Source organism: Alosa sapidissima, chromosome 22 (assembly GCF_018492685.1).
Source record: "Alosa sapidissima isolate fAloSap1 chromosome 22, fAloSap1.pri, whole genome shotgun sequence".
Taxonomy (NCBI): domain Eukaryota; kingdom Metazoa; phylum Chordata; class Actinopteri; order Clupeiformes; family Clupeidae; genus Alosa; species Alosa sapidissima.
In genome coordinates, this window is record NC_055978.1 from 29,561,481 (window position 1) to 29,575,784 (window position 14,304).

At 38.9% G+C, this 14,304-nt stretch overlaps 3 gene segments (V, D, J or C); 1 reads left to right on the forward strand and 2 right to left on the reverse strand.

Moving 5' to 3' along the window:
- Window positions 1-1,257: 1,257 nt before the first annotated feature.
- LOC121697451 lies at window positions 1,258-1,833 on the reverse strand. The segment is given in 2 exon segments: window positions 1,258-1,608; window positions 1,725-1,833. Coding segments are annotated over 2 exon segments (369 nt in total).
- Window positions 1,834-6,151: 4,318 nt separating this feature from the next.
- LOC121697446 lies at window positions 6,152-7,691 on the forward strand. The segment is given in 2 exon segments: window positions 6,152-6,263; window positions 7,151-7,691. Coding segments are annotated over 2 exon segments (414 nt in total).
- A 5,637-nt stretch (window positions 7,692-13,328) lies between these two features.
- Window positions 13,329-13,891, reverse strand: LOC121697452. The segment is given in 2 exon segments: window positions 13,329-13,679; window positions 13,796-13,891. Coding segments are annotated over 2 exon segments (369 nt in total).
- Between the last annotated feature and the right edge of the window lie 413 nt (window positions 13,892-14,304).

A 14,304-nucleotide genomic window follows, 5' to 3' on the forward strand; every position in this document is an offset into this window, starting at 1 on the left:
ATCTGCTTACATAAAATAGTTTTATTATCTGAATGAAGCATCAAAAACATTTTAAAAAAATACAATATTTGATACGTACCATGTAGACAGAGGAGCATTGTCAGGATGAAGGTGATGAAGGTCATTGTTACAAAATACCACAGTTGTTCTCATTCACAAGATGTTCAGGTGGTTGAGGATCTTTAAGTATCATCCTGAGCACTGATGCATGTAGGCTGTGCTGCCAATGCAAAGTATTCTCATGCAAATACTCACCAAAATCAGTGAACGGATCAGGCACTTATTGAAAACATCACTAATACTGGCTGGTTAATCTGTTCTCATCATTTCAGACTTGTTTGAAGGGGGAGGGGGTCTAATACATCAACACGGTGCAAACAAGTCTTAGTGAGATTTTTGTGCTGATTCATTGATATGGAAATACACCTCCACCATGATCCCCTTGACATTATTTGGATCCTGAGATCTCAGCCTTTACTGGCCTTACAGTGTGGTGAGTTTGATATGATGCAGCAGCCATTTGGTTGTTTCTACTTCAAATCTACTTCATCTTTTGTTTTTCTTTTCTCTTCAAAACATGAAGTATAAGCAGTTTCATCCTCAATACCAATTTCAAGTTTTTGCCTGAAATTGCACAGCCCCTGCTTCAGAGGCCGCTGTTCACACCTAGTTTGGCCTTTAATCAAATGCTTGACCTCTTTGGAAAGCTCCGACATTGTAGTTTCTTGACAAAGTAATCAGAAGAACTGTGTGATGTACAGTACCGACACAGAGTTACAGAGGCTAGAATACAACAATACACTGGATAATAATTAAATAACATATGTATATAGTTAGTACAAGGGAACAATATATACATTCTTATCAGGTCTTGACCCTAAATCATGATCTCCTATTGTAGCTCCTGCAACAGGCCCAAATAGCAGCAGAGCAGTCATGTCTCTGAGTCAGGGAGGTGTTTGTGCTGCTTCTGTTTGTACAGCCTCTGTGTACCACTGTGTCCCCTCCTGCAGTCATATTTTGTATTTCATCTAAAACTCAAAGTCTACACATTTTCAATAACATTTGTGTGTATTATTTTGGCATTATAAATACTTTGGTAATAAAAGTTGAAGACACAAAAGTTTCAGTGTAAGGTAAAACTACTGTATCTTACAGTAATGCACATCAATGTATTTGAAATGGCAAATGTATTACCCTACTGAACACCCCTCACACCTGCTGAAAGTCTCTGCTGCAGCAGTGCAGTCATGTGTATTCTCGCAGAGGGAGGTTTTTGTACGGCTCTGTATCACTGTGTGAACACATTACCACTGTGGTAACTCTGACAGTAGTAATCTCCTGCATCTTCAGTCTGGACTCCACTGATGGTCAGAGTGAAAGCACTTCCAGATCCACTGCCACTGAATCGAGATGGAGTGCCTGACTGGAGAGTGCTAACACGGTAAATCAGGAGTTTAGGAGGCTCTCCAGATACCTGATGGTACCAGCTCAGAAGGTTGTTGTTATAAACATTACTGCTGACTTTACAGCTCAGCGTGACTGTTTGTCCAGGAACAGCAGGTAATACTGATGGAGTCTGAGTCACTGTGTACTGCCCCCTGCATTCTGAAGACAAAACAAGACAAAAAACACACACATTCATAATAACTCTGTAGAGTGTCTTTAAAAATGCAAGATTGCTCTTTTCAGTCATGAATATTATTAACAGCTGTGCATCTTACCTTGGATGTAGACAAGTGTCCAGAGCAATATCACTTTAAACAACATGTTCATTCTGGACCTCAAGAATGACCCAAACCAAGCTGTCTGAGAGCCCAAGAGCAGGTCACACTAAAAACCCTCTGAGTACACGGACACTTTTAATTTATGCAAAATAGCCTTCTATGCAAATACTGCTCCTGGACAAATCAGGTGTAGATGGCTGATCAGAGTTCTGACATTGCAGTGACACTCATTTGTCTGTCTCTTTTCACCACTGAGAAGCTGAATTTCAACTAAGGCCGTTTTAAGAAAGTCTGATCAAATCTGAAATTATTTTCAGAAAAAAGAAAACATGTTTTTGACAGACTTAAAAAAAATAGAAAATAGAAATAAAAAAAATAGAAAATATTGCAGATCTTAAATGCACGCAAGTAGTTTTTAAAAGGTGACTGTTCATATTATGTTTCAGGTTCAGTGTAATCTCTGTTAGGTGGCTGAACGTTTGGAATCCATTTTCAGAGCCACCCGAGGTTGCCAATCTTAGTGGCACCCATAGACTTCTTAGTTTAGCTTGCATCTAGAACAAGACACATTAAATTGAAAATATGCATGCACTTAAAGCACTTTAGACTGGTGATTCTATTTTCTTGTTTTTTTATGTTGCTTTAGCATATATGCAACATTCTTTGGATTAATTAAGGCTTTTCAACCAGTGATTGCTTTTGTGCTCACAGCTAAAATACTGTGAACAGTTGCACCATCTTCATAAAGTTGGCAGAGTTTGATTTCAAAAGTTTTGAACTAAAACATATGATGGGCTGATTCATGGTTCAGGCAATACACCCAGTGGCGCAAAAAGCGCATAGGGGCGCAGCACCATGGGGGCGCCAAATCGATGGTAAAAAAAATATATATATTAGGTATTTTCTATATGTAGCTACTGCTGTCCGTTTCTAAATCATTTCAACATTTTATCAATGTTCTATAACATTTTAGAGGACTAACAAGCTAGAGTACTAGGCGCCCTATCTCATAAGATTCCATCATATCATTTTGACATAGAAGAGGCAGTGGGGGCGCCGTGAGCGCTGAGCGAGCAGATAGGCCTACGAGTAGTGAGTTGCCGTCTATGGAAAAAGACGGATAGGCCCAGGCTCGGACTGGTAATCTGTACAACCGGGCAAATGCTTGTTATTGTTATTAAGTTATTTAGCCTATTTGCGGCCCGTCATGTAGACCTAGGCTTAGCCTATAAATGCAGTTGCATCCATTTGGATTGGGGGGTGACAGGTCAATCATTTTGGCCTGTTCATGACAGGTTCAGTGTGTGTTATGATCGCGCCCCCCTGCCCCACCCCTCAAGTGGATTTGTCCAAGCAGCCGCTTGGATTGTGGGGAAATATAGCCTACGAGTCCATGCATGGTAGCCTAGGCTATATAAGTGCCCTCCGCTGGCTGGTGTTCACATCATCGCAGTTTAACCGTAAACAGCAATCAGAGGTGTCTAATTTTATTCCAAATATATTGTTTTTATAGACGTAAGTTGCACGCGCTACGAAGAGGTTCCATTTACTGCACCATGTAGGCTACTGTAGTGCGGTTTGTCTGTCAACATAAAAAAAAACTCCGGGTACCTACAATTTTCGCACAACTTGGTGGAAAAGTGTAGCACAGGTTAAAGAAAACCTATTCATGTTTGGACTCAAAAGGAACTTCAAAGTATTTCCCATATAGTAGCCTTTTAGCTCACAACGACAGTGAAAGTGGAACTTGGAAAGTGGAAGTCTCTCCACCGAGTGTTACATTAGATGCACAATCAATCGCGAGTCGATGCACGTAAAAAGTATCAACTGGTAGGTTAGTAACGAAGGTAGCCTAATTTTGCAAAATGTGAGGACGGCACACAAACTTGGGCAAAAACGTTTAGTATACACTTGTGGTGATAGCCTGCAGTTAATGTGAATCGCTGACTATAACCAATGTAGAAGATTTGCACCAAATAGGCCTAAAGGCTGTGGTTGTGTTTCTACAACATGTTGGCACAAATCATAATTTCTGTCAACTATGACGATCTCCATGCATGTTCAGTAGCCTATATTTTTGATTTAGTCAAGCAGTGACATGTGGGTTAATCAGCAAGTTACTTCAAAATCGTAATATATTATGTATTACTTATTACAGTCATTTCAAAGTAATTCATTACATTATAATATTACTGTCTCTGAATTGTAAGGCATTACACTACTATTGTATTACTTTTAAGTTACTTTTACCAAAATAGGTCCAGTTATGGCTCATGATGCAATACAAGGAACAATCATAGCCAGAATTTTGTTTAAAGAAGACAATTGTCTGGTCAATTGTAGTAGAAATGCTGTAACTTTAGGCTTAGGCCTACTCATTAAAATCAACAGAGAGCCCACTACCTGTATATTGTAACCCAAAACTTAAAGACATGTCAAGATAGGCTACACAGTGCAGCTACTGGCCATTTTGGTGCCCTAACTGGTGAAATACAGTATTAACCTAAGTATGTCATCATATGGCCAACTATAAAGATGTAATCTGCCTGTTCCCAGGGATGGGTAGTATTTCTGAAACATGTAATATGTGTTTCAAATGCAAAATAGTATTTTGTCATTTGTATTTTATTAGGTTGAAGGAAATGGCTCTGTATTTTGTATCAAAATACTTTATTGGTGTGTATTTTTGTATTTTAAAAATACTGCAAAATACTAAATGTGAAAAACACAAAAAAAGTAGATACTACACACAGGTGTAATGAATAATTGGTAATTAGGCAACAATGGTTTATGTTTATCGCAATCAGCTAATATGAGAACAGCTGTGTTCGACAACACTTACAGCTTTTCAGTGATGGCTATTGCTGAAGCATCAGCCCTGGTCTGAAGCACTGGTGTGAAGTGGTACGCAAGTAAAGATGAGCAAGTTGACCTGTGCAAGTTCACATAAGGACACTGACAAAGGCAACCATGTCCCATTGTCTCCATGCCAATCTTTAACAGAAAAATGTCAGATATCTCAACCACAAATGGGTTTGATCGAGGGAAAAAATGGCTCCTGCTTTTTACTATCTATATTGCCACCTACAGGACATTTCTGGTATGATATTACCGTCTTCTGTCATCCTGATTTCCCCTCAAAACCAAGATTTCTTCTTCCTCAGCCAATCCCCCCCACACCCACCCCCACCCCCAATTAGGTATTCTACAGTAATTGATTGATACCGGGTCGGCTGTCGCTGTCCGCGGTCCTGAAACATGGTGCTTATACTTGATGGATAAGCATAGGCCTAGAGTTTGTGAATCTAAAGGAGATAAAACGTGTAGACAACTTGCAACTTTCTGTTGCAGAGGATACATACATATGTTCGAATGTTTCCAAAAACAGCTTTAAATTCTGAATGCTCTAAAGATGCAGACGCAAGTGGTGGTTTTTGTACAGGCTCTGAATTAGGCTTATCTACTGTGGTGGATGCAGATGCAAGTCACTGAAGCGTGAGGAGGTTTTTGTACAGGCTCTGAATAGATTTGTACCACTGTGGTGGACTTTTGGTAGCGGCACGAAGCTTGATGTTGGAAGTAAATAGCCTAGGACTAATATAATGTTTTGCTTTTTGGCTTTTCGCTGAAAATAGCGTAGATTTGTCAAACTGCTTTCGTGTTTCGAATAAGAAATAACATTAGGCCTACTAGGACGTCTTAGACAAAACCTTAGCCAATAGACTAATTGCTGTTTTTTTTAACAGCAATTAATCTATTAAAGACTATAATTGTTTTAATTTGTCATCGTTTAAAATGATTGTATGCTCACTGTATGCGTCAAATGCCAAATTTCTATTTATTGAGCTACTATAAATTATATAGGCTATGGTCAAACCAATAAATTACCAAATAAGATACATAAATCTTTAATATTCATTTGATTTCAAAGAGATTATGGCTGCGCATGCGGAGTTGCTCTTGAATTGAAATTTGTGAGGAATAATGAATAAATATTAACGTTTGTAGTTGTGCGTATTTGGAGGTAGGGTTTTTGTACGACGGCTGATAGGGTTTATATCACTGTGGTACACTTTTGGAAGCGGAACGAAGCTTGAACTTGGAAGTAAGTGATTGTTTTTCTTATGGACTAAACCTAAATGTAAGTGATGCGATTCTTTCAGGTTAAAACCTTCCAATTTTGTGTGCGATATTATGGTCATTTTGCATATATATTTTGATAGTACAAAATCTAGCGTTCCCGGCGAATCTAACGCATAACAATGAACTTTTGGCATCTGTAAAAAGCAGGCTTAACTTTTTATATCATTGCCGAAATGTACCGAATAATTGCATTGGATTGAAAACCGTTGGCTGCTCAAAATAAGTTAAAGTATTTAAAATTTCACTTGTTGGATCAACCACTAAATGCACCCTGCATGCGTTAAAGATGCAGATGCATGTCACTGAAGCGTGAGGAGGTTTTTGTACAGGCTCTAAATAGATTTGTACCACTGTGGTGGACTTTTGGTAGCGGCACGAAGCTTGAAGTTGGAAGTAAGTAGAAATATGCTATTTTTCTAATGGCTGAGCTACTATATAATATGGCTAAACCAATACACTGTGGTACACTTCTGGAAGCGGCACGAGGCTTGACGTTGGAAGTAAGTGATTGTGTTTCCTAAATGTAGGCGATGCAATTCTGTCAAGTTTAAAACATTCCACTTTTGTTTGCGCGTTTATGGTCTTTTCACAATACAGGCCTATCTTCATGGAAAAAAATCTCTATACCCGGCGAATTTTAAAAGTAGACTGCGTCAAGGGTAATGTTATACATTTTCTACATGTTGTACATTTCATACAATTTATATATTTTGGTAGCGGCACGAATATTACATAATTGAGAAGTAAGTACTAATAAAGTTTTGCTTTTAGGGGTTTTGCGGAACATTTGTCAAACTGATTGCATGACGTGTTTTCAAATATGAAATAATAAATTGTTTGCCCTCGTTTGTAAGGATTGTATCGTCACTGTAGACCATGCATCAAAATGCCATGTAGCCTAGTTGGATGACTACGATAATAGGCTATATGGTTTATATCTATTCATGGGATCATTGCTGAAACCTGCTAAACAAGTTCATTGGTCAACTTTTTTCGGTCAAAAGTCGTCGGCTGTTCAGAATAGAACAGTAAAAAAAAAAACTGCATGTTTTTATTTCGAACGGCGTGGTTGTCTGTTTATTTTATACTGAATTGAACGAAGTTGCCGATATTGCGAACATGGAAACGAAATATTGCGAACGATATCAATGATGATGGCCATGCTATTTTTAGATAATTCCTACTCAGTTAAACACCTGGAACAATATTCATGGCTGTGAATGTTATCTAACGACTTTAATCTACTTGCTATCCCATTCGTGCCTCCCTCTGGCTTTCAGGTAACACCAGCCCCAAACTGACAGTCTTGCCCCCGTCAAGCGAAGAGCTCTCCAGCAAGAGTACTTCCACGCTGGTGTGCCTGGCCAACGGAGGCTTCCCGTCAGACTGGGCTCTCAGCTGGAAGGTGGATGGGAACAGCAGGCCTGGGGTGGCCAGTCGCTGGGGTCCAGAGAAGAACGGCCTGTACAGCTGGAGCAGCACCCTGACCATGCCTTCCCAGGAGTGGACCAAGGCTGCCTCAGTGACCTGTGAGGCCAAACAGGGCTCCCAGTCTCCAGTCACCAAGGTTATAAAGAGAGGCGAATGCTCTGACTAGAGTAGCCTACCTCCATTTTCTACAGTCTGGGTGACTGATTATTGTATGTGTCTTATTTTTTTATCGTTTATGTACTCACTGTACTGTGCTTGCTGTCTTCATTGACATACAGCCACAGCCTTTACTGTTATACTTGTTCTGCCTAATCAATGAGAAAATGTTCTTGTGCCGTTTCTGTTGCAAAATTTGACTTGGAAAAAATAAAAGCTTTCTACTGAACCATACCTATGTAATTCAGTTATTGGCAACATTTAGAAAGAAAATGTATTTTATTAAAGATAAAATTGCACACACCCTTACTACAGTTAATCAAATATAGTTTCAAACAACCGTGCAAAAGTGCCGCACACCTGCTAATGGTTCATTTCTATTCTGAGAGCAGCAAAACCACTGAACCGTGGCCATGCAAATGTGAGTTTCGATACATCAGTGACCACTTACAGTACAGTACTTACACTCTAAAGACAATCTCCTCAAGACTGTGTGTGTGTGTGTGTGCATGATTCAGTTAAACCAGCATTTAGTCAATATCTAAAAAATGACCAGTGATATGTGACTGTGATAATAATGATAATCATAATGATAGTTAAAGCAACAATGGGGAAATTCTGTCCCCTCAATGCCAATGTACCCTGGTTGGATAAGGATTCAAAATTGGATATGAAAATTTCAATCTGACGTAATTTCAGTGTTAAAACTGATAAAATAATTGCTGTATGTGGTTCTATATGGGCTGTGCCAATATTTTTTGAAAATAATACCTCGCAGCAACATATGGAAAAAAGAACTATGAACTAGTTAATTTTTTGGAATTATGAACTATGAACTGAACTAGTTCATTTTAAAATTTTGAACTGAACTTTGAACAAGTTCATTTACAGTAGAAAGTGAACTTTCCCAACACTGCCTTTTGCCCACTTACAAGACCACACTCCACACTCTCCTCTAGGCTGACATAGGCATGTTAAGTATAAATAACAAAACATACACTCACAAATGTACTTACAATTAAATATACCGTATGTAATCTGTAATGCAACACTGCATCATTATGATATACTGAATAGTCTATGAAGGTGAAATAGGAATTAGTGGACATTGTTGATGACTAACTGTCCATGTGGCGCAAGGTTTTGGGCTTAAAGAACCACTTAATACAGATATACCAAATAAAACTTTTATTGCCAGGTGATTAAAGTGTCCCAGAAAATAAAGCAGTCACTTGTCACCACAGAAATAAGCTCCACCATGTTAATACTAGTTTTCACAGTAAAGTGGATGAAACATCAAATAACCTCAACTTTCCACAAGTTTCAATGAAGATATGAACTTTTCCCTATCACAGTAACGATCTGTGAAACAATGTGTGATTTTACTGCTGGGACATCATACTGGGCTGATGACCCCATTGCTTTTGGTACAAGACTGAGGAAGGTTTTTGCTATGTTAAATGATAGCCAATGTGTGCCTAACTGCAAAAAGTGCAACTAATACAGATACTGCCAATTGCTTTTGATACTAGTCATTGCCTAATTTGCCTCTTCAGAATACAAATAACATAAAGTGATACATAAAGTGATAACCTTCACAGATTCTAAATTACACTTACTGCAGATTAGTGTAGGCCTACTCCAAATAGTCATGCATGTTATATAATGTTCTGTCACTGTCACTTCACTCTCTTACAATGTATAATTTGTTCTTCAATGTCAGGAAGCAACAGCACATATGGGAACAGAAAGTGTCTATACTAAGAGTGTAAAACTACTGAGCTCTGACCATGCAAATTTCATCAGTTCTGTGACTGTTAGAATACAGTTTCACAGATGGATAAACTTTCTCATGCATTTGATAAAGGTGTGTGTGTGTGTGTGTGTGTGCACTTTGACCCTTTTTATATAATTTGCCATTTGCTACATAACCAGACCGGTTACCTTTACCATTGCATCATTATTTAGTGGAATGTTGCTATAATTACTGTGGACAATAATGAACTTGTTTCTGCAGTGATTGTTGTGAATAATGCATTCTGAAACGTCTAACATTTTATATGAATGACTATATGAGTGGTAAACTGAAGTCCCTATCAGATCCACTGGCATTGAATCTGGATGGTGTCCCAGAGAAGAGAGTTGTTACTAAGAGTCTCGGAGCAGCTCCAGGGTTCTGATGGTACCAGGCTAACGCAGGGAATCCCCATGCTGTGTATACATGACTGCTGGTTTTGCAGTTTAAGATGACTGTCTCTCCTTGCTGAACAGCTTTCACTGCTGGGGTTTGTGTGACTAATCTGTCCACTCAATTCTGTTGAAAATAAAAGAGTTAAACCAAGGCTCTCTCTTTTTTTGTCTTGAATCACTTTAATCATAGGCATACAATGTAAAAGCTTCTTACCTTGACAGCATATCAGAAGCACTAATACATATACATAGATAAAACGCATGGTGATGTTCATTGCAAAAACAAATATCAGATTGCTACTCATTCAACTCATTAGACTAAATGTGTCCAGATTCTGCCGCAGTTTGCACAGTCAAAATGACCATGCAAATTATGACATGAATGTGAAAGACCCTCCTGCAGGTGTAACTACATTTGACATGCCCATAAGTAGTTAATGTTTCACATGGCTTAAACTGACAATACTAAATTAAGGATACATTTGCATGTTTGCATTTGGAATTGCTTTTTTGTGCTTCATTGTCAATCACATTTGCCAGTTCAATCTGAAATGGAACATTGCCATGTTCCTCAGCCATCCAAAAGACAAAGCTGGAAACTGGGGTGTATCAAGTGGGGGGGGGGTTATGGGTGTTATAACATCCCCACTTTTGCTGAACCCCAATTCAAACAGGAGTGTGCGAAGCAAACCACTATTAAATGTTCTTCAAATAGTCCTCACTCTTCAGCTGCCAGGTTTTGCACCAACGGAGTTACAAATACTCACAAAAAACTAAAACAAGCACCACTTCCTATTCACGGTCACCAGGCAAACTGGAACATCTACAGTATTCAAATTACCTTTGGCAATGATGACCTTGATACGACCGAAGCTTTACAAATGATGTAAATTGTATGTGAATTTATTGGCTTTTATTAGTTTGCACATAAATTTGGATTATTACAATCCTGTTCTTGAAAAGTGTACACTTCATACTTCTGTATTTTAAAAGCAACAATCACACACAGAAGAACATTAAAGGAGAATTCAGGTGTGCTATTGACCTAAAGTGTGTTGAAACATGATACCGAGTGTGAACGTATGTGTCATAGCCCATCTCGGCTTGTCCCCTGCACTCCAAAATCTGGCGCTAGTTAGCCGATGCTACCAAAAGCTTTTTCAATGGGGGTGCCTCGGCATTGGCCTAGCCATGCAAACATGCAGACTACCCTCACGAAGTTTAGCATTTGTAGCCATCTTGAATTTAGTCACGATAAGTCGAGCGACGAGTAAGAATGAACAGGTACTGTATGATAAGGGATCAGATTCCAAAAGTAATTCTGTGGAAATGCATGGATTCCAGTTTCTTCCATAGCAGCAACTGGAATCCATGCATCAGGTGAACATCAGGTGTTAGACTTGAGCAAGTAATCATCTCTTGAGTCTATATGCAAATGCTGCCTCCATTTCCACAGCACACTTTCAGTAACCCAAAATGAGCTCAAATTGCGTTTCAAAATGTGACATGATGTCTCAAGCATACATTGATGCAGGTGCACAGGCATCATCAAAGTAAAAAATGGAATGTCATCCAAGTCATCCAGTAAAATCACTAGATTTCTACGGAGCCCTCAAGGTGACATGGCAGAAAAATGATGAAAATTATGAAAAAAAGGGGTGGGGGGTCTAAATGAGGAATAAAATGGCTCCTGTTTTCTACTATCTATATTGCCACCTACAGGACATTTCTGGTATGACATTACCGTCTACTTCTATCATCCTGATTTTTTCACCCAACCAAAATGTCTTCTTCCTCAGCCAATTTTTTCCCCTCAATTAGATTTTATTTTCCTCATCCAGATTTGTTTGCCATGTCACCTCAGGGGCTCCATGTAGCTTTCCATCTTTTTGCAAAGGTTAAAATATTTAATTGTCATCTAGTACTAAATATTGTGTGGTCAATTCTATGACACTTCATGGATCAAATTTCCCATTGTATAGCGACTGTCCCACTTCAATCCAAGTTCCTGTCTCCAAGCAATGATTGAGCAAATTACTGATGTGAGTGATGCAGGGTCTTAATCATGCAAACCTTACAGAGGCTAACAATTTTGATCATGTTGATACTTCTTCACATATTGTTCTATTATTATTTTATTATTCTTCACATCCTATCATTTCCCTCGCGATGAGTAAAATATCTATCTATCTATCTATCTATCTATCTATCTGTCTACTGTATTAGGCTTCTGTTGATTCCAGTGAAACCAGTCTCCATAACTACTATGCCTGTACAGTGTACACAGCACTGCTGACTTTACAGGTCAGGATGGGCGTGTCCCCCACAGATGCAGCTTTCACCGCTGGAGTCTGAGTCAAAGTGTACTGACCTCTGGATCCTGTGGAGTGAATTCAAACTACGTTCTTATCTTGTAACACACACATCTGCTTACATAAAATAGTTTTATTATCTGAATGAAGCATCAAAAACATTTTAAAAAAATACAATATTTGATACGTACCATGTAGACAGAGGAGCATTGTCAGGATGAAGGTGATGAAGGTCATTGTTACAAAATACCACAGTTGTTCTCATTCACAAGATGTTCAGGTGGTTGAGGATCTTTAAGTATCATCCTGAGCACTGATGCATGTAGGCTGTGCTGCCAATGCAAAGTATTCTCATGCAAATACTCACCAAAATCAGTGAACGGATCAGGCACTTATTGAAAACATCACTAATACTGGCTGGTTAATCTGTTCTCATCATTTCAGACTTGTTTGAAGGGGGAGGGGGTCTAATACATCAACACGGTGCAAACAAGTCTTAGTGAGATTTTTGTGCTGATTCATTGATATGGAAATACACCTCCACCATGATCCCCTTGACATTATTTGGATCCTGAGATCTCAGCCTTTACTGGCCTTACAGTGTGGTGAGTTTGATATGATGCAGCAGCCATTTGGTTGTTTCTACTTCAAATCTACTTCATCTTTTGTTTTTCTTTTCTCTTCAAAACATGAAGTATAAGCAGTTTCATCCTCAATACCAATTTCAAGTTTTTGCCTGAAATTGCACAGCCCCTGCTTCAGAGGCCGCTGTTCACACCTAGTTTGGCCTTTAATCAAATGCTTGACCTCTTTGGAAAGCTCCGACATTGTAGTTTCTTGACAAAGTAATCAGAAGAACTGTGTGATGTACAGTACCGACACAGAGTTACAGAGGCTAGAATACAACAATACACTGGATAATAATTAAATAACATATGTATATAGTTAGTACAAGGGAACAATATATACATTCTTATCAGGTCTTGACCCTAAATCATGATCTCCTATTGTAGCTCCTGCAACAGGCCCAAATAGCAGCAGAGCAGTCATGTCTCTGAGTCAGGGAGGTGTTTGTGCTGCTTCTGTTTGTACAGCCTCTGTGTACCACTGTGTCCCCTCCTGCAGTCATATTTTGTATTTCATCTAAAACTCAAAGTCTACACATTTTCAATAACATTTGTGTGTATTATTTTGGCATTATAAATACTTTGGTAATAAAAGTTGAAGACACAAAAGTTTCAGTGTAAGGTAAAACTACTGTATCTTACAGTAATGCACATCAATGTATTTGAAATGGCAAATGTATTACCCTACTGAACACCCCTCACACCTGCTGAAAGTCTCTGCTGCAGCAGTGCAGTCATGTGTATTCTCGCAGAGGGAGGTTTTTGTACGGCTCTGTATCACTGTGTGAACACATTACCACTGTGGTAACTCTGACAGTAGTAATCTCCTGCATCTTCAGTCTGGACTCCACTGATGGTCAGAGTGAAAGCACTTCCAGATCCACTGCCACTGAATCGAGATGGAGTGCCTGACTGGAGAGTGCTAACACGGTAAATCAGGAGTTTAGGAGGCTCTCCAGATACCTGATGGTACCAGCTCAGAAGGTTGTTGTTATAAACATTACTGCTGACTTTACAGCTCAGCGTGACTGTTTGTCCAGGAACAGCAGGTAATACTGATGGAGTCTGAGTCACTGTGTACTGCCCCCTGCATTCTGAAGACAAAACAAGACAAAAAACACACACATTCATAATAACTCTGTAGAGTGTCTTTAAAAATGCAAGATTGCTCTTTTCAGTCATGAATATTATTAACAGCTGTGCATCTTACCTTGGATGTAGACAAGTGTCCAGAGCAATATCACTTTAAACAACATGTTCATTCTGGACCTCAAGAATGACCCAAACCAAGCTGTCTGAGAGCCCAAGAGCAGGTCACACTAAAAACCCTCTGAGTACACGGACACTTTTAATTTATGCAAAATAGCCTTCTATGCAAATACTGCTCCTGGACAAATCAGGTGTAGATGGCTGATCAGAGTTCTGACATTGCAGTGACACTCATTTGTCTGTCTCTTTTCACCACTGAGAAGCTGAATTTCAACTAAGGCCGTTTAAGAAAGTCTGATCAAATCTGAAATTATTTTCAGAAAAAAGAAAACATGTTTTTGACAGACTTAAAAAAAATAGAAAATAGAAATAAAAAATAGAAAATATTGCAGATCTTAAATGCACGCAAGTAGTTTTTAAAAGGTGACTGTTCATATTATGTTTCAGGTTCAGTGTAATCTCTGTTAGGTGGCTGAACGTTTGGAATCCATTTTCAGAGCCACCCGAGGT